We start from the raw sequence: 20,814 nt of genomic DNA on the forward strand, positions 1-20,814 counted from the left end.
AATGATGTAATTTATCCATAAAAATATCATATTGTTACCGTTTCGATGAGTTTTTAATGATAATGTATAAAAAAACAAAAAATAAACGTTAGATATGATTTTAAAATAAGAGACAAAAAATAATAATTTAATTACTAAACGCATAGTTTAACCTCGTGTAAAGGATTTCGGCAAGGTTAAGAGCACCCAGTTCCTATTTCGTAACTCCCACAACATTAATTGGAAAAAATAAATAAAAATAAAAAAAAACCTCCCACAACATGGAAAAATTTGGAAAATCCTATGAAACATTCATTTTCCATGTCGTGGCGCCATCTTATTGGTAACTTGCTAGGAAATAATCAGGTGCATCACACCCTATGATAGTCATATCAACGTACACCAAAATATAATCACTACTATATAATTATCAAATTCTGAGGTGTCTGTAGTAGGGTTTAATGGTGAGTTTCGTCCGCATTTTCTATTCCTCTTTTACAGCCGCCAAAAAAAGATCACCGCTCTATATTCTTTTTAATCGAAAAACCTCTCTACAGATTAGAACGCGCACTGAATTATAGACCGACTCGATTTTCTTTTTCTGTAAACATGGAAGCTTCGGGGATTAGCTCCTCGGAATTGAGAATCGAAGCTGCGACTGAGGAGTGTTCGGATCTTGGAAACGTGTCATCGGCTTCAGGTTCCACTAGAGTTGACCTGTCTAAGAGAAAGATTCTATTCCATCCGGCAAGGAAGCCCCTTAATGGGTTTACAGGTTGTGGTGTTGGGGATTTTAAAATCGAGACTCTAAACCCTGGGTCGGATCCGAAGCGGGTAACCGGAGTGCGGTCGGGTCAAGTCGGTGCTACAGGATTGAAGGTTGATTCTTCTGATGTGCTGGAGAATGGGTTGGATCCAGTTCTCAGTCTGAGGGCTACTTTTCGTAAAATTGTAAGCATTTCCTTTAATGTCAATTGTTACTTTTTGATGTGTTTATTCCCCTATTTGTAACCCGTCTCAAGTTTTACGTTTTGTTTAGCTTTTGGGTTTGTGACGTTTGGTATTTGCTTAATTTTTACGTCTTTTTTATCCTTTCTCTCGACGTTATTTGAGTTTCTTATTTGTGTTGGATGTTATCATGAATGGTTAAACTGCTTCACTTCATTGGGCTTGCTTTTATACAATATTCGTTTACGTGATTATTTGTATGGCTCTAATATATGTGGATGTTACAATTAACTCAGAAACTATCATGGCTTGAATAATTTACAGGGTGCTGGTTTGGAGAATCTCGGAAATACTTGTTTTCTTAATTCAGTATTGCAATGCCTGACGTACACTGAGCCTTTAGTTGCTTACCTACAAAGTGGCAAGCATCAAAATTCCTGTGAGTGAAAGTCTCCTCTCTTCTCTCTAGTACTACGTTTGTTGAATGTTTCAATTATATGCATCAATACGCATGCAGCCATGCATAAAGTTATTCATTAGATTTTGCTATCAGTGCAACCCTCGTTTCACATGTTATGTTATTATATATTTCATCTCTGATGGACTATTTCAATTGGTTTGTGAAGGCCATATTGCTGGGTTTTGTGCCTTATGTGCTATTCAGAAACATGTTAGCCGTGCTCTACAATCAACCGGGAGAATATTGGCGCCAAATGATCTGGTCTCAAACCTACGGTGTATCCTTTTTGAAATAACTTGATATTCATTGCATATTTCCTTATTAATACTAAGCTAACTGATCTTAGTCAACGGGATGATACTAGCTTTATATTTCTGAAATTTATTTGATGGAATTATTTGTTGTATTACTGCCTCAAACTTAACCTGAATTAATATTGTTGACTAATTACTGATGTTCTAATAAAGGCACTGCACTTTTGTGGTTTCCTGGATTTGTGATTCTTGACTTCATGCTTAGGCATATCTAGAAACTTCCGAAATTCTCGACAGGAGGATGCACATGAGTACATGGTAAACCTGCTGGAATCCATGCACAAGTGTTGCTTACCTTCAGGAGTACCAAGTGAATCTCCCAGGGCTTATGAGAGGAGTTTGGTGCACAAGATCTTTGGTGGTCGCCTTCGTAGTCAGGTATAGCTTTTCTTGTTGGATTATGGTATGATTCCAAACAGTTTTCCTAGATTTTGACAGTTTCTGAAATGTGTTGCAATTAACCAATGAAATTTCATGTACACATTACTATATATATGTTCAAGTTGTTTAAACTTCTTATAAAATGGTGATCCTGCACATTATTCAATGGTTTCTTGTTACGTTAGGTGAAGTGCTGGCAGTGTTCTTATTGCTCCGATACATTTGATCCCTTCCTTGATTTAAGTCTGGAAATAGTTAAGGCGGATACCTTGCCCAAAGCACTTAAAAACTTCACTGCTGCGGAGCTGTTAGATGGAGGGGAGAGGCAATATCAATGCCAACGCTGCAAGCAGAAAGTTAAGGCTACGAAACAGCTAACAGTTTACAATTCACCTCATGTACTTACAATTCATTTAAAGAGATTTCAAGCACATAATTTGGGGCAAAAGATTGACAGGAAAGTTGAATTTGGTTCGACCATAGACATGAAGCCTTTTGTCAGTGGTTCCAATGTGAGTAAACCCATCTTTTATGATGTTTACTTTTCTGAAGTTTGTTATTAAGCCATTCACTCAGTAACACATAATTTAATGTCAGAAAAATAACGCGATATCATAAAAGTATCTCCCATGACTTTTAAGGGGAAATTAGCTTAGGAAGAAGTTTATTGTCCATTTACTTATCTCTCTTTTTTTTTGTTTTTTTTAATCTTTGAAGTTTAAATATGTACAGCACCTTGAATAAATTTGACATCATGTTTTATGTGATGAATTGAAAAGTTATGTTTGTTTGTTTGGCAGGAAGGACATTTGAAGTACACTCTTTATGGCGTTCTGGTTCATCGTGGATGGAGCACTCATTCTGGCCACTATTACTGTTTTGTTCGCACATCGAGTGGCATGTGGTACTCCCTTGATGACAACAGGGTACTTGAAACAACTTTGCCCTTTGGATTTTTCCTATTTATTTGTATTTTGGTAGGGATTATCAGTGATAGGACATTTTCCCTACTTATTTGGAAGGGCAGCCTTCCTTTCTATTTCCACTAAATAATTCTATTCCATAGAGTTATCAATGGGGAAAGGATCAAGATGCTGACACTTGTGGCTTACTATGCTGTTTGCAAACCGCTAGAGATGTTCATTATTGGAACTTGAGGACTACTTTTATTTAGGCAAACATGGGCCGTTTGATATATTTATTCCATCACATTTAAAGGAATGAAGAAACCAAGGGTGGGGGATGTGAAGCTGTTTTTTATTTCTTATTCTATTACTTAGATGTTCCTTACTAGATGCTTTATTATGGTTCTAGGAAATGAGCCGTCCAATATGTTTCCGTGCAACAGGTTCTCCAAGTCAGTGAGAGGACTGTTTTGGAGCAGAAGGCTTACATGTTGTTTTATGTTCGTGACAGAAAAGATACTGCTCCAAGAAATCCTGTTGATATTCTTCAGAGATATAAGATAAAAGCAAATGTTAATGGAAAGTCCATTGTTAATCAAAATCCCAAGGAGCATGTGCAAACTGGTCCAATTCAGAATAAATTATCTGCTTTAGACACTTCTGCTGCTATGCCTCAAAAGGAAACCATTAACGGTGCCTTATCAAAGGAGACAATCAAGAAGGAAGTGTCATCTAAGCAAAACACCGTGCAACTAATGAAAGAAGGGCTAGTTATTAAAAAGGAGTCTATTTTACCCTCTTCCAATGTGCCATTATTGAAGGTCTCATCACAAGCGTCTGCTTCAAACCTAATTCATGGTGAAAACTTGCAACCGTCAGCAGGTTCTGTGGTTGGCAATTTTGTGAGTTCTAATATTGAAAATTCAACTGTTACCACCGGTGCCAAAGATGGTGACTGCAAAGAGAGTGGAAACTGCAAAAGGGAATTTGGAGTCGGAGTGATGATATCACCGAATTGTGGTGGTGTTCAGAAGTCGAGCACTGATAAGATGGCAAATAAAGAGACCTTGCAGGAGGTATATGCCTGTTTCATTCCCTACACTGTCTTTTTGTCTCCTTACTTGGGTGTTATTACTCCTGTTTCTAATTTTTATCCCATTTACCTCCAGATTAATCTTGCTTCAAACATTGGGGTTTTGAATATCGTTGCGTCAGAAGATTCTATCGATAAAGCAGTGAAGAAAGCTCCTGGTGGAGCTCCATCTACTACTGATGAGGCATCTAAGGATGTTAACGCCATTAGATCTCCAAAAAGGCGACATTGTGAGAGTAATAAGGTGAGTGTCTCTATATGCATAATATTCCATATCTATCTCTAGTAATGGTATTTAATATTGTGTATATTGAATTATGATTTCTTTCTCATTCCAATTCTAGATCGGAGATGTTTCCTACCACAATAGCAACGAGTCATTGAGTGAGAAGGGTGATGATAATTGCCAAAAGATAGTTACCAAATCACCTTCTAGCATGCCATATGGATCTTTGGAGACTGAAGCTCCTCAGTTTGCACCCTGTAGAAGATCAAAGAAGCATCTGAAGCGTCAGCTTAAAGACATGTCTTTCGGCTTAAAATCAAAATTTTTCTTGGCTTCTCTACTCATGCACAGCAAGAAGAAACGTAAAAGGAACAAGGAAAGCACATTAAATGAGAATATTCTTTATAAAGGAACTTCATTGGATAAGGATTGTTATTCTTCAAATCTGGAGCCATCTACATCTGAGAAATCTAGCACAATAATGTTAGGTTCGATTCATGGGAGGAAAAAGGCAACGGATGATGGTATCCCAAAAAGTGGCAACAATCTTGGCATTTCCTTATTGAATACTGTAGATGGAGCATTTAAAGAGAGGATTTATGAGAATGGTACCGTTCTTTCTACTGATCAACATATAGGCAGAAGTCCTGGCCCAGTCTCAGAAGCAATCTGGCATAACTCACGAGAAACTGATTCTTTGAAGCATAACAACGCCCCTCAGCATAGACATGTGCTTTCGCAAGGCCTCAGGGAGACTGTTGGTGAGTGGTTATTTTAAATATCTATTTCAGCTCCTCTTTTACTTCATAGTTATGAATTACATTTCTCACATTTTCGTGTATTTCAACTGCTGAAATTTCTCTGACTTCTATGTATTTCTTTGGTCTGTTTTGCTTGGGGCAGTTCCAAAATGGGATGATACAGGCTCTGACACACCCATGCAGACAGTAGAACGAAATGGTATGAGTAGTCTCGGAATTGGATATGTTCCGGATGAATGGTAAGTGAACAGATAGGTGTATTGTCTCATATTTTCCCCATAGAACCACATAGCTTTGACTGGTTTAAAGGATTTAGTCTCTCATAATGCTTGGTATAAAATTTGACAGGGATGAAGAATATGACCGAGGTAAGAGGAAGAAAATAAGGCAAAATAAGCACCAGTTTGGTGGTCCCAATCTTTTCCAACAAATTGCCACCAGGAAAACACAGTTAAAGAAGGCCAAATTGGACCACTCCGACTCTGGAAACCAACCATTCAGGATATGAAGTAATAACTGGAACCGTTTTTGACCTGTCTGTTTGATGTTCTATTTCATTAAATCATGTAACAGTGATTGTTGCTGTCTTGTTGACACGAGCAAAATTGTATTATGTAGATCTTGAGTGTTTAGGCTGGACAACTATGAACATTCAACCGATTCAGCACTTATGTTTTACGTTTTCCCTTTTTAAAGTGTTTTCTTAAGCGAAAGAGACGTGAGTTTTTGGAAGTAGGGATTGTAGTTTTAATTTACAATGCCATTTTGTATTAAAGGGTATTGCAATGAGGGTGGTATGGTGGGAATGTTAGGGGTGCACATGAAAATTTTAATTTCTTATATATTGTTTTCATCCATATATGACTGGCATAAGCCAAAGGTAGCAAAAGATTAGTGCATTGTTATAATTAGATCTTTTAATTCTCTTTTAATATTTTTGTAGAATTTTGACTTTGGGTTTAATTTGAATTTGATCTTCAATTCAAGTTATCAGTATCTAGCCACAATCGTTCCTAACAATCACAACAATCAAGTGAAGGGATGATTGTTGGCTAAATACTGTTGGTAATGAGAGCAAAATATAAAATGGGATGGTTTGCTACTACAAACCAAGTAAAATTTTCCAGAAGAAAAAAACATTCAACAAATTAACTATCAAATTATCGTAATTAATCAAATATATTGGGAACTTTCATACTTATACTGTCTAACCATCTGGAGTAGTATTTATTTACCAAAATTGACATTTAACTCTAATTAAAGACATCTAATTATCCATAATCGGTTGGTTAGTGAGATAAGATACTAGATCCTCAAGTAAAATCACTGATTTAAATTCTGACGTTTGTGAATGAAGTAAATTGGGTTGGGAGGGTCGTCTTATCATTCATGAATGAGGATAGCTTTTAAATTATATAAAAAAAATTCATAATATTTCTCATAATAATAATAATTCGCTCTATATTTTTACTTTAAAAAATAATTCTAATTTTTATTTATAAATAAAAATACAAGATGTTTTATTTTTATATTATTAGCAAGTAGTAATGGGAAAAATGATTGTGAGCATAATGGTAGTAAGGGATAATAATCCACCCACCAGCACTCCACAGCAGGTTGGAAGAAATTAGGGGTCAAATTCCATCACAACTCGTATTGGAGTCCCTAACTTAAATCATGAGAGGACCGACTTGGTGCAATCTATTAGATAATAATACAATTTATATAAAAATATGAATTATTATTTAATACATTATTAATGAATTTTTTATAAATTATTTTAATTTATTGTCGTGTATTTCTCATTTAATATTTCAATAAATAATTAAAATGTGTACTGATAAATTTAAATTATTCATAAAGAAGAATCTCCATTGTTAATGTATTAAGTAATGATGCATAAAATATTGTAAAAAGTATAACACTTATAAAATCAACAACCAACTGGTATAATGGAATGAGTTATGAATGAAAAAAATAGGTTGAGAAGATCACTTTCACAACAAAACTACATAAAATCCGATTTTAATTAATCAATTTATTGATTAAAACCAATGATTATATTAAAATATAACACTTGTAAACAACTTTGCATTTTCTTTTGTGAGTGCAATACTCAACTTGGATTATTTTTCTTTATTTTGTATAAGAAGCAATATTATATATATATATATATATATATATATATATATATATATATCCCTTTCACAAAAGTGAGTCGGGAAAGGATGTTGAGGCACTCGTGGGTTAATCGGCCCAATCATAGACGAGTCCAGACTCATCATCTGTTTCCCCCGTTCCACCTTTGCTTTCCATGTTAGAACGATCATCTTGGGTCCCCCTGTTGAATATGTAAACTTTTTGGTGTTCTTTCCCAAGGAGAATGCTAACCCAAAATCTAAAAACTTCCCTGAATATATTGGTTAAACCACTTCCCCCCCCCCCCCCCCCATAATCAATGAATATTTTATTGCAAAACCTTATTTTGTTCACTCGTAATTCCATACCATCAATGACTCAATTTCCCACTTTTCTCAGCTTAAAACCATTGTTCACCTTCACCATATGTGTGATTCCTCGGCATCTCTCAGATGCAAATTATGATAAAAAACTGACTAATTGCAATGAACAAAGACTGCACACAACCATAAATCGTCACATTATAAAGGTACAACACAATGCAAGAAGGAAGTGTATTTGACAAGATGATGTACCTAACTCGATGAATAAGAAAGTAGAAGATTAAAAACTAAACCTACGTGGAAAATGAACAAGTAGATTCTAAGAACTTAATATTGAAACTTGTAACAATAATTAAGATGGAACCACACCCATTACACACCACTCCAACTTTTCAATCACCCTACTAGGAGCATAATTCAAGGGCAGAAGGGATTCCTCTCTTCCCCTTTTCAAACCTTCTACGGCACCTCAAAGAATCCCACCAAGTTTAGATCACCATCAGGACCATCTTCTATGACTCCGTTTTGTCTTAATGAAGTGAATCGTTCAGAGCAACCGACTCTCACTTTGTTCATTAACAAAACAAAACTTCTATCATACAAGTAAAAACAAAATGTGGGAACAAGATGAAGCGAGGAACAAAGAATTCTACTTGAGCCCAGTTTTCTCAAATGTTAGCTGCAATTATGCTCATCTTCACAAACTCAAAGCACCCAAAAGATTGATAAATTATGCAGTTTAGACACTAATTCAAACAGGAAGTAGCGATAACAGAGAAAGACCAAATGCATTGAAGTGTAATTTGGAGGATTTCACATGACAAGGAAAATAAAGCTCAAGGTGTGATATGGGGAAGAAGAAGATTGTCAAATTTCAGTTTGCGATTTTCTACGTATACAAGTTTATTTGAAAAACTACACGGTAATAAGAATTTAAGACATCCATCCATCCACATATATATAGACAAACACATATATTAATATATCAAAACACTCCCATGTTTCTAATGCAGAATTCTACATATAATTATAGCAAAACCACCAAAAAAATGAACTTGGAATCAAGCGTTCGTTAAATCCAAACAAGGCCAACGAGACATTAAAATAGCACAATATCAAGAACAATAAAAGAGTAGAAATACACAAATCCAAAGTTAAGATAAACACAGAAGATAACAGTTTAAGGATCATCACTTTACATCAAAAGAGAGAAAATTTGAAGAGAACTAAGCAGAGTAATAAAGTGGACGCCTGTACTCGTCGAAGTACTCATCGCGATCCACAAAAACAATAGCGTAGAGAGCATAGATAATCCCAGGAATATAACCCAGAACAGTTAACAGCACACAAATCCAGAACTCAACCTGAAAAAGAAAAGCATCAAACCCCAGAATTTCATCAGACCAAAACCTCAACTAGGACAGGATAATTTAGTAGAAGAGATGGGAGATAAAACATTGACTCACGCTGCAGCAACCGTGCCTGAAGCAAACTCCGACAGGAGGGAACAAAATCGCGATCAAGAGTTCACATAAAATTTCGCAGCGAGTAGGCATGTTGCTGTCGTTGATGTACAAGATTAAAAGCGGATTAACAAACAAACCAGAAATGAAGGGAACCTTTTACCCACGACTTTTGAGATTTGATTTTTGGAAAGGGTCAAAAAACAACAGAAATAAATAAATAATGTCCGGCTCCAACTTATTAGATCTGGAACCTCCATTTTTGTGGATCATTGTGATCACGTGATCATTTCACCTTTGTTTAATCCTATAAGCATGAGAATTATGTATTTTTTTTCTTAGTTTATGGTTGGGACTTACCCTCGCTTTATTGAATTGATACGCAAGTCTCCATTAGCCCATAAGAATTAGCTAAGGCCCAAAAATAAAAGGAGATTTTTGTGTCATGCATCACCAAATGTCACTGATTTGGTGACCCACAGATTTGGGAGAGAAAACGAAGTTTATATAATATATATATTCATGGTGACACGTGTTTTTAATATATATATATATATATATTGTTGATATTTTTTTATAAATTCATGTCATTTTTTTTATTTTTAGTACAATTTATTAATTTTTAAAAAAACGTATTTCATCATTCACAATTTTTTCAAAATCAAATTATATATATATAATTGCGTCTAATCACTTATTTTTTCTAGATTTAAATCTACTATCTACCCTTTTGTCGGGTTTAATCCAAAATTTTCATTTTGATAAAAAAATATGAATGAATGAGTAAAAAGCCAATAATTTGGAGAGAAAATGCCATTAGCCCAACATTGGAGAAAGCTTAAAAGGTAGGGACAGTAGGGCGCTATGGCGGCCTTCAATTAGCTTATGGTGGATGGAAGGCAGCATCCATGTCCAAGGTACTATTGTAACATAACAATGTGATCCTGGTGGATGCATGAATGGACACTTATCCTAACATTCAAGTTCCTATCTTTCGTGACATTTGAACTAACATCACCTCACACGTCTGCACAGTTGCCATTTGCTTCGGGACCCATACACACCCTTAACATCCCAAATCATAGCAAGGTACAAAACTTGCTTCTCGATTACTCTGACCGGCCGACCAAAGACGAGCAGCATCCATGAGTATGAAATAACCTACGTCTTCAGTGAGAAGATATCTATTTCCAAAGTAGCATTTTTTACATTTATCTTAATAATTCCAATAGATGCAACTATATTTTCTTTATATAAGAGACAATGAAGAAAGCAAGGACATAGAGCAATTAAAAAAGGGATGGAGGGAAGCTAAACTCACAAGCGTTCCAATCCCTCAAACTTGTAAGCACTTCTACTACAAGACACTTAAACCCTCAATGCCACCTGATCTTGCCATGAGATCTTTCTTTTCCCAGTTCTATTTGACCCATCTCCCGTGTTCCTGCAGGCCAATATTTTAACTTCATTGTGCAGCTCGTCACTTCCAACTCTGATTGAACTTCTCTTGAAATCATCTGTTCTCACTGAATTAGTTTCTGCCTGTAGTTCTTCCTCCTCCCTCTGCATCGAAGGAGATTCTGGAGACATTTAGCTCATGACAAAAGATTACATCGCAAACAAATTTTTAACGCAATAATAGATTACCGAAATCTGGTTCAAGTCAAAAATCGGTTTTGTTCTTCGAGCATTGTCCTCTTTTCTGTTGTGAAGCCTTTCCTTTTGGTTTAAATGGAGAACTGATAAAGAACTTCTCAAAGCAGGATCCTCCTTTCCACTGAACACTTTCGGTTGCTTCTGGTTTAAGTCGAACATAAGGGAAGGATTAGTGAAACTCGTTCCCTTTGCACCATTAGCCTTTCCCTTTAGGTTCAAATCAAAACCCATAGCTCGACTTATCAAAGTACCCTTCCCAGTTGATTTCTTCGCCTTCCTATTCGATTTACTTATAATCACCATATTCTGTGGTTGCAGAAAATGTCTTTCCACCGGGGTGTTTGATGATTGGTTTTGCATCAAGAACTTGTGCCTCAGTTTCAAGAACCTAACAACAAAAAACGTTTTAACTCTATCAACCAATGTGATTCTAAAACTATGCAAATCATACAAATTCATGGTGGAATAACATCATACTTGACTTCAGCCAACAGGGTCGATCTTCGCTCTTCCGTCATCTGCAATTTTTTTCGCAAGGATTCCGTTTCCTGCAGAAACACAAAGAACTTAAACATTAGTTGGGAGTATAGGTTATGGCAATTGGCAAGTAGCCTTCAATTTACTGCTCCCGTTTTGTAGTTTGTGAGAAGACATGATAATTTATTAACCACTGCTTGTTTCTGCATAGAAGAACATTACACAGAATCACCGTGAACAATCAAACAGGGTGGGAAATTTAAGAAAAAAGGGAAATAACTTCCTTGTTACCAATATGGAGAAAGGTAAATATCAACACAAACAACCAAAACTTCTCATTTCCTAGTTCGTATAAGGCATGATCTTCATCAATTCGAGACCAAAACATAAGATCCAAACAAAGGAGTGATCTTCTTATGATCGACCAAAAGATTGAAGACAAATAGCATAAATCAAGAGAACCCAGAGGATTATAAACAACGGGATCTAATAAAATCTGACTGAATGTTACTCAAAATCTAAACAATCCACAAGAAGATATCACCTTGTGCAAGTCTTCAAAGTCTTCCATATGGCTTTGATACCTGAACGGCACCCTTTGGCCCTCGTACAAATCATATGGAGAATACTCCATAACAGGAGAAGCAGCAGCAACAAACCCTTTCATCTTCTTCATGTTTCAGATCACAGCGGTGAGATAAAGAGAAAAAGAAACCCAAAAGGCCAAAACAAGGGAATACGGTGTAAGAGAAAGAAGATTATTTCACGGGAAGGAAGAAAGGATAAATATAGAGATTCAGAGAACGAGGCAAGAGAAAGATATAGAGTAAGGTTCTCGTCTCCCTGTTTTCTCTGTGAAAACTTTAAACCGAAACAAAGAAAACCCGAAGAAGCCCACATAAGTCGGTGAAAAAATTGTTTCCTTCGAGAGTTCGAGAGAAATAGATGAAGATGGGATCTTTCGGGGTGAGATAACAGAAGGGTATTTCCGGTAAACAGAGAGTTTTGACAGGTGGGTTTGATTGGAGGACATTTTGATTGAATACACATCTATCTTCCCTTTCCTTTTTGTTTTTCCTTTGTAACATAAATTTTGGTCCAGCTGGGCCATTGAACAAGAAAGGGAGAGTTGGGTGACTTTGAAGAGGATGCGTGGAGTTTCCATGTTTTTCTCCCCGAGTAGATAGAGATAGAGAGAAAAGGAAATCAAGTTTGTTTCTTTTCTAGAAAGATAAAGATGTAGGCTTGGGGAAAAACCGGCCGGAAGATAAGCGCAGGATGATGCTTTCTTATTTTGTTATTGTAGTAGCTGGTACCTGACTGCCCGCCCTTGTCTGCTGTTTCACTTGTTGGAGGTACTTATGTTTTAGGCTCTTTGGCCTTACCAGACTATAAATTCTAAAACCTCATCTCTTGAAACGAACCCAAATTTGATTTCAACTTTCCACCTACCCTTTATGATTCCTGCTATTTAACTCCCCCATATTACTAGAAACAAATTGAGTATGCAAGAGAATTCAACGGAGAATTGTAGTTGCCGAGATGATAATTGTTGATAGATATTTTCTTTGTGACAGAATATGTGGAATATTTATAGTGGCATTTTTCATAGATTAACAGAATAAATAAATTTAGTCGTTATATAAATATTTAGTATACGCATTATAGTCTATCTAAAATATAATGATACTTCCCTCCCAAAAATTGGAGATCCTTTAACAATTGTAAATGAAAAAAATCTACTTAATTTTTTTCTGCAAACATGTGAATGCACTGTAAAATTTCTTCAAAGTGAGTGATTATTAATACATTCGGGATCTTTTTAAAATATACTAATGGGTTCTTTTATCAGGATTTATTGTTATTGTACTAAATTAGAAATGGTTATCTGGTGGTGGATGCTAAGTTAGGGTTTGGTATTTCATTATGTAAATGTGTATTCTTTCTTTATGGAGGTTTACATTATTAGATTTCTCCATTATTTTGGCAGAAGCACAAAATAACTTTTTGCATATTTCAAGGACGCATGAAGGCGAACCTTGGTGTTATTTTAGTCCAAATGGGGGTTTAAATAGATATTCCATAAGTAAACTATGTAACCTGAACAAATTACCCAGATATGTTGTGGCAAAATCTAAACTTGCTGGGACTGGGATGCCTGAAGCTTCCTATTCTTTATCAGGTTTTTATGGAAACCTACTCAGTCATTGAACTATTTTTTTTTTTAGATCATGCCCCTCATAATTTTATATTTCATTTTCATCAAATTTTAAAATGCTGAAGCTAAACTATCTTCAAAAGTTAGAGGAGTATGCTTTTATGTCGTCACAGCTATTGCAGCCATTTCACTGATTGGGTTTATGATAGTGGCACACCCCTTTGTGCTCTTGTTCGATTGCTATAGCAGAAAAGCTCAGCATTTTATTGCCAAGCTTTGGGCTTCAGCTACTGTTGCTCCATTTTTTAAAATTGAGTATGAAGGATTGGAGAATTTGCCTTCACATTATTCTCCCGCCGTATATGTATCCAACCACCAGAGTATTTTGGACATCTACACGCTTCTAACTCTTGGAAGAAGCTACAAGTTTATCAGCAAGAGGGGGGGGGGTTCTTTTTCCCATTATTGGGTGGGCCTTGTCTTTGACGGGTATAATTCCATTAAAGCGCATGGACAGCCGAAGCCAGTTGGTATCCTTTTTCGCCTTTTCCGTTATAATTCTTTAGATCGCAATATGGGTTTGATTTGTCAACTTTAAATGGTAATTTGGGATTAATCTATTGTAACATTATCTTTTAGCTTTGCAGGCTTGGTTTATTTTTTCTGTAGTATGGGTTTGAATTCTATTACTGCTTGTAGGAGTGTTTTAAGAGATGTATGGATCCCATAAGGAACGGTGCTTCTATCTTTTTCTTTCCAGAAGGCACGCGGAGTAAGGATGAGAACTTGGGTGATTTCAAGGTGAGATCTTACTAGAATTGTATTGTTTGCTTGATCGATTAAATGGTAACTATTTATTCAAAAGCTCATTGTTTTTTCTTGGTTGTAACCGGCAGAAAGGTGCATTCAGTATTGCAGCAAAAACCGGGGTGCCTGTCATTCCTATAGCCTTAATTGGCACAGGCCGAATAATGCCTGCAGGAATGGAGGGGTGTCGTAAATTCAGTATCTGTGAAAGTTATTATTCATAAACCGATCGAAGAAAGTGATCAAGAAATATTACGCCAAGTAGCTAGAAACACAATTTTAGATACGCTAAAGCGTCGAGGCTGAGAAAGTGGCCATTATGACACCTGTTTGATTTTTTGGCTCAGACTAAATCCTTTATTGCTTACTTGAGGAACATAATAGAAAGGTACTAATTGTCACCCTTGTGATCACTGTGCTTGTGATTTATTTTATTATTTTGGGAAAATGAATAATGCGGTTATGAGGTCTTTTTCTTCTGCCTCTCTTGTTATAGACTCATGTTTTTCTTCGGAAAATATGTGATGTCTCGTTATAGGACATCTCATTGCTGATGAATATGGATCATGGTTGTACTTTCATAAGTTAGTGATGAGATTGATGAAACATGTTCGACATCAGGATGTTGTCTTTCTTTCTTGAGGTATGATTCCTTCTCTGTTGACCTGCCTTCCTGCAGGTTTTATAATTCTGAACTAGCACTTCTCAGTAATATGTGATCAACTACTGCCTTTAGTCGCTTCCATTTTGCACCTGACGGACTAAGAGGGATCACGTGTTTGTGGCGGTCGATCTTATGCAATCTCAACGGTAATGTTTAGCAATGAAGTTGACCAAACTACAGGCTGAAGTTGGCATCAAAATGTTCTGGTCATAGCATGTCTTGCATTTCTAGCCATTCTAGGGGAGAGTTCAACACAAAATCTTGCCGTCCCTGGATATAACTAGTTGAGGTTGTTATCTTTCGTTCTTTCCCCCATTTGTTTATTTGTTCCTTTATATATTTATATGAAGGCATAGCGGCCGGTCGAAGATAGGGCAAAATCTTAATTTTCAGAATTAAAAAGTCGAGTTCTGATAATTTTACATTCGAGTCCCTACCAATTTTCTTCCTTTTTTTCTTATTCTTCACCCGCGTTCTTATTCTTCACCCGTCGCGCGGCGCCTCATTGTGACTTTAGTTTAATTTATCTGTTGTAATTTACTTTTTCACTTATGAAATATGAATTTAACTTCAAGGATATCTCTGTGAGTATTGCTTTCTCTATTCTCAATTATTTTTCTTTGATATTAGTTCATAATGATATACGTAGAATGTTTTTTACTTTTTTTGTTGAATTCTTTTTTTTGCTTTATATTATCAAATTTGTTTGATTATTTCACTTTACTGTAGAAATTTTGCGTTTTTTGGTTTGGTTTTGATGAATTAAAGTTTGAACAAGGAATTCCCGATCTCGAAGCCAACCCTTTTCTTTCATTAGTCTTTTCATTGCGTTTTAGTGGATCATTCGTTCGAGTAATCGTCAACTGAAGAGACTACTATGATTCATAGAATATTGAAAATGCTGACAATACTTGAAGAGAAGTGAATTGATGAATCAAGTTAACAGCCATTTTTGGGGATCCAGTAATATTGCAAGAAAATGTAATCAGTTTCTAAGCTATTTTTAGTTCTAAAGCTACAAGAACTACGAAAGTAGTTACATTTACTGAACTTATGGTTGTTACTTGAGTAGTAGAAGAGGAGATGAAGTTTGCGGCTTTTGGTAAGTTTAGAAGAGGCGCTTAATTAAAATTTTGGTTTTCCTTCTAAAGAATGAGGGCAGATATGTTGGAAATAAAAAAGATGAGTGTAATTTATGCTGTTGTGAAATATTAAACTTAGACTGATGCTTTATTGGTGAAACTGCAAAATTCTAACTGCACTAGTTTGGAATCTTCAATAGATTGTTATCTCAGGAAGCAAACTAAGATTGAAAGGATTCAAAGGTGTCAAAAATTTTGGCCAAATTTGGTGTTGAAGTCTTTTGAAACACTTTTAGACAAAAACTGTATGCGGTTATATTGCCTCTTGATTCTTGACATAAAAAATCTGATTGGTCTTAGGAGACGCAGGTCTTTGTGCTTCCTCAATCTATTAACATGATTAAAATTTTGTCCAAGAACATTGCATTATTCTGGCATTGTAGCTGCTCAACTACTGGATCTTGACCAATTATCTAAGCAACCGTGCTAATTGTTTCCCGCTTGATTCAATTAATTTCGTTGGATTTGTAGGATGTTTCTGTATGATCAATTGTAGAAGATGCTTGATTGTGGTTATAAACTTAGCATATGAGTGGACAAAGGGAGAAGTTTGTCAGGTAATAAAAGCAGTGTTCTAAATGTTCTTTCTCCACTTCTTTCTCTTCTGTGATCACAGTTAAAGGCTAATATGCTGCTTGTGTCCTATCAAAAAAAAATATGCTGCTTGTGCTGCAAGATATCTTTTGAGTGAAAGCATATAAATTCTAATTTCCTTTTATGTTCTTCAGGTTGGATGACTTGGACTCTAGATTATCATCATCCTCTGATACAGGATTGAGAAAATGTGGGTTTAACATTGATGGATCAGGTCACTCTGGCCATGCAAATGATGCAACATCAAGATCTTTCAAGAGAGGGATCAGAAAGGGATCTGAAGGACTTAAGTCAATTGGTCGTTCACTTGGATTTGAAGTTTCACCAGCAGTATTTCAAGAGGATCTTAAAGTATCAGAGAAGAAGATTTTTGATCCCCAGGATAAATTCCTCTTGCTATGCAATAAATTATTTTTCGTATCTTGTATTCTGGCAGTATCAGCAGACCCTCTATTTTTTTATCTTCCAGTTATTAATGATTCGCAAAAGTGTCTGACTATTGATAGAAAACTAGCAGTCACTGCAACGACTTTACGGACAATTATAGATGCTTTCTATCTTTTACGCATGGCACTCCAGTTTCGTACAGCTTACATTGCTCCATCATCTCGGGTTTTTGGACAAGGTGAACTTGTGATAGATCCTGCACAATTAGCCAAGCGATACTTGCAACGATATTTCATCATTGATTTTCTTGCTGTGGCTCCATTACCACAGGTGTGAAAGTTGTTTTCCTGAGTATTCAATTGCTGATGGCTGCAAATTTTCCCTTGTTCAAATGAATCTAGCTCTCCTTTTATTTCAATTTTTTTTTCTCATTTTCATGTATACTTGTTTAGTCACATTTCTTTATGAGCTCTGTGGGTGATAAATACATCTAATGTTTTTTTTTTAGAAATAGGGTAGGCCTCATTAAAAAACCCCTTCATAACCTCCATGTTACAAAAATAACATGAAGGTCATTGGAAGGAGGAAAAGAGTGCCTAATAATTTGTTAATATAGAAATAATACAAAGCCATATCCTAACAAGCTTCTGTTACAACATAACACTTAAAAACCAAACAAAAACAGAAATAAAACCAGCTCAGAAGCAGAACATCCTAAACAATACCCTAATAATCATCCTATTCCTTCTTTAGCTAATTTATCCGATTCCCAATTGACAGCTCTCAATATATGCCTAATAATTACATCTTTACTCTTCACTAGGGCAACAATGTCTTTCACCAAGGACTGAAACATAGGTGTACATAAAGCCGGATTTTTTATCCATTTCAGAGAAGTAAGGGAATCCGATTCTAGGATGACCCTTGGAAATGAAACCAAAGCTATCTCCTCCATATACAACAACCCTCTTTTGATAGCCAATAACTCTGCAAGAATAGGAGGACCTCCCCCAATCCTCTCAGAAAACGAACCATACTGCAGTCCTTCAGAGTCCCTTATCAGACCACCAATGCCTCCTTTATCCCACCCCTTAGACATCGCACCATCAACATTTAATTTAACAAAACCTGAGGGAGGAGGAATCCAGCACGAGGAAGATGTACAACCCTTCTTCTTTCTTCCCACAAAATCAGCTAGTCTAACTTCACCCACAAGAGAGTCAAAATGAATCTGCACCTCTTTGAATCTCGCCACAAACCATGATGCAATTCTAAAACGAACAAGGAAGAACAATAACAGACCATCCACCTTTCCTTTCCCAAAAATAATTTCATTTCTGCACTTCCAAACCGACCACAACACCGCCCTAGGAGTGAACTTCCAAATGATGGAGCTTGGAACTAGATCATCCCAAACAGTGATAAAATCCAGCAGCCTTTGAGGAGTCACAAATGAGACATTCCAAGATGACAAGAATCTACTCCACAAGCCCCTTACAACCTCACAATGTAAGAAAATATGAGAGTCCGACTCCACACACTTACCACACAACGGACAAGACGAGTCATCAATCCCTATTACTCCTCGCTTCATCAATTCCTCTCTAACTGCCACTCTCTGATGAACAACCTGCCAAACAAAGATTTCAACCCGTGGAGGAGCAACCCCTACCCATACAAGGTTGTCCCAAGTACCTTCATCATCCTCATTACCAACCCAATCAAAATTGCACTTAACGCAAGATTTAGCTGAGAAACAACCCTCCCCATTCCTTGTCCATACCCAACAATCTTCTTGCAAGGATGATAAAAAGGTAGTATTCAACAATGACATAAGCTGAAGCCATTGTTCCACCTCCCAATCCACCAAATTCCTCCTCAATTGTATATCCCACCAGCACCCTGAAGAAGAATTTACCCTAAACTCTGCAACTTTACCCCCTTTATTTATTGATAGAGCAAATATCCTAGGGAACCTAACTTTTAACGGAATCGAACCCACCCAAGGATCCTGCCAAAATTGCACCGACTCTCCATTCCCCATTTTCAAACACAAGTTTTTTCTCAGACAATCCCCAAATTCATCAGAGGAAAAGAAATTCTTTATAATTCCTTTCCAAATCCACGATGCCCGAGTAGACAAAGAATCCCCAATCAAACACGAGTTCAATTCCATATTATACACACAACATACCACCCTTTTCCACCACGAACCCTTCTCTGAAGCACATTTCCATACCCATTTGCCCAAAAGTGCCCTATTTAAAAGAACCAAATTCGGAATTCTCAATCCCCTAACCTCTTTGGCTTACACACCGACTTCCAATTCACCCAATGTATATTCCTTTTCTCTGTCGAACCCCCAATAATACATCTAATGTTGTAGAGTTGTTCGTTCTTCTTGCTTTACCCAGTTAGTATGTGCTTTGAGCATATTAACTTTCTTGCTGTACATGCTTTAGCTCTCTCTCATTGATATCATCTGGACTGCATGTAAACATATCATTTAAAGTGTGAAATAAGTGAGCAGTTTTTTGTTTATTTTGCATGGAATAGATATGCTGTGATTTTATTTTTTATTTTCTCTACAGAACAAATAATGTCAATGAGTTATCACTGTTGCATGCAACCCTAGTTGCAACTTGGCTGGTCAGAAAAATCCATAGCGCTCTCACTATTTTTGTTCATAAATGCAGGTTGTTGTTTGGCGATTTCTTCAAAGTTCAAATGGTTCAGATGTACTAGCAACAAAACAGGCCTTGTTTTTTGTTGTCTTGTTGCAGTACATCCCAAGGTTTCTCAGAGTTGCACCCTTAACATCAGAAATGAAAAGAACAGCAGGTGTCTTTGCTGAAACTTCTTGGGCTGGAGCTGCATATTATCTGCTATTATATATGCTTTGCAGTCATGTAGGTATCTATTAAATTTGCATCTTTATTTCACTAATTAAACTTGTCAACTGTTCTCGTTTGTTTTGATGTTGTCTGAACCCTATTCTTTTGCAAAAAAGTTTGTATAATTAGTTTTTGATCTGTGTTTTGTTGGATGAAAGATGCAGATAGTGGGGGCATTCTGGTACTCTGTAGAACGAAATGATAGATCCTGGCAGAATGCTTGTAAGGATATTGGTAGTGACTGCAATAAATATTTCTTGTATTGTGGGAATCAGCAGATGAAAGGTTATGACATATGGAAGGGCATGCGAGACTCTGTCCTAAAGGATAAGTGTCCAGCTGATGAAAATAACGATGATCCTCTATTTGATTTTGGAATCTCCACACAGGCTTTATCATCTGGCGTTGTTTCATCAACAAAATTCTTTACCAAATACTGCTATTGTTTATGGTGGGGTCTACAGAATTTGAGGTGGGAAAACATGTTCTTCCTAACTGCCAGTTGAGATAATATAAAATGGGTTAGGATCCATTTACACCGTGTAAAACTCTTTTAGTTTTACATAGATTTAGGACCGTTGTACGAGTGAAAATAGATTGTTGGGATTAACTCGTTTTTCCCCCGGCGAATATATTCTCATTTCCTACTGTTAATTTCAACCGTCTATTTTCACTCATTTAACGATCCTAAATATGTTTAAAACTAAAAAGTTTCACATTGTTTAATAGGATCCTATCCCATATAAAATAATAAAAGAAAATATCAGTGGATTCAGTTAGATGATATTTTGGAGGCTATGTTGGTTTATACTATTACAGATTATTGCATTTATACGAAACATCATTAATTATTTATTTATCATGATTGCAGGTGACAAAGTTTATTTGTAGTTTTCCATTGAATAATCTTTCTAAAAATATTTTTATGAAAAAGAACTCAGTAGAGACTACCTGGAAAGTTTCCATGTCTTCTTTGGCAATGTATCATAGGGGCACTCTAGGTTATATCTTCTGTTTTATGTATATCTATTATCAACTAAGAG

General features: G+C 36.1%; 3 protein-coding genes and 2 pseudogenes across 4 annotated transcripts; 3 read left to right on the top strand and 2 right to left on the bottom strand.

Annotated features, from left to right (window-relative positions):
- Window positions 1-425: 425 nt before the first annotated feature.
- On the top strand, window positions 426-5,722 carry LOC120156985 (ubiquitin carboxyl-terminal hydrolase 23). The gene is made up of 11 exons (XM_039168253.1): window positions 426-930; window positions 1,252-1,366; window positions 1,554-1,664; window positions 1,907-2,079; window positions 2,268-2,594; window positions 2,883-3,008; window positions 3,431-4,063; window positions 4,157-4,324; window positions 4,425-5,067; window positions 5,210-5,306; window positions 5,416-5,722. Exons 1-11 carry the CDS (start codon window positions 589-591, stop codon window positions 5,573-5,575), a joined length of 2,895 nt encoding a protein of 964 aa, XP_039024184.1. The 5' UTR covers window positions 426-588; the 3' UTR covers window positions 5,576-5,722.
- A 2,946-nt stretch (window positions 5,723-8,668) lies between these two features.
- LOC120156889 (UPF0057 membrane protein At4g30660-like) lies at window positions 8,669-9,206 on the bottom strand. Its single transcript, XM_039168156.1, has 2 exons — window positions 8,996-9,206; window positions 8,669-8,893 (listed from the first exon to the last, which is right to left on the bottom strand). The coding sequence occupies exons 1-2, from the start codon at window positions 9,083-9,085 to the stop codon at window positions 8,756-8,758; spliced, it is 228 nt and encodes a 75-aa protein (XP_039024087.1). The 5' UTR covers window positions 9,086-9,206; the 3' UTR covers window positions 8,669-8,755.
- A 692-nt stretch (window positions 9,207-9,898) lies between these two features.
- Window positions 9,899-12,359, bottom strand: LOC120156946. 2 transcript variants are annotated; one of them, XM_039168214.1, is made up of 5 exons: window positions 12,061-12,359; window positions 11,670-11,877; window positions 11,126-11,196; window positions 10,640-11,036; window positions 9,899-10,555 (listed from the first exon to the last, which is right to left on the bottom strand). In XM_039168214.1, the coding sequence occupies exons 2-5, from the start codon at window positions 11,799-11,801 to the stop codon at window positions 10,361-10,363; spliced, it is 795 nt and encodes a 264-aa protein (XP_039024145.1). In that variant the 5' UTR covers window positions 11,802-11,877; window positions 12,061-12,359; the 3' UTR covers window positions 9,899-10,360. The 2 variants fall into 2 exon arrangements, with proteins under 2 accessions (XP_039024145.1, XP_039024143.1); XM_039168212.1 differs by having other exon boundaries at window positions 9,900-10,555; window positions 11,670-11,883; window positions 12,067-12,359.
- Window positions 12,360-13,013: 654 nt separating this feature from the next.
- On the top strand, window positions 13,014-15,032 carry LOC120156868 (annotated as a pseudogene).
- A 1,348-nt stretch (window positions 15,033-16,380) lies between these two features.
- On the top strand, window positions 16,381-20,349 carry LOC120156925 (annotated as a pseudogene).
- The last annotated feature ends 465 nt before the right edge of the window (window positions 20,350-20,814 follow it).

This window comes from Hibiscus syriacus, unplaced genomic scaffold, assembly GCF_006381635.1.
Source record: "Hibiscus syriacus cultivar Baekdansim isolate YM2019G1 unplaced genomic scaffold, ASM638163v2 tig00111238_pilon, whole genome shotgun sequence".
NCBI lineage: Eukaryota > Viridiplantae > Streptophyta > Magnoliopsida > Malvales > Malvaceae > Hibiscus > Hibiscus syriacus.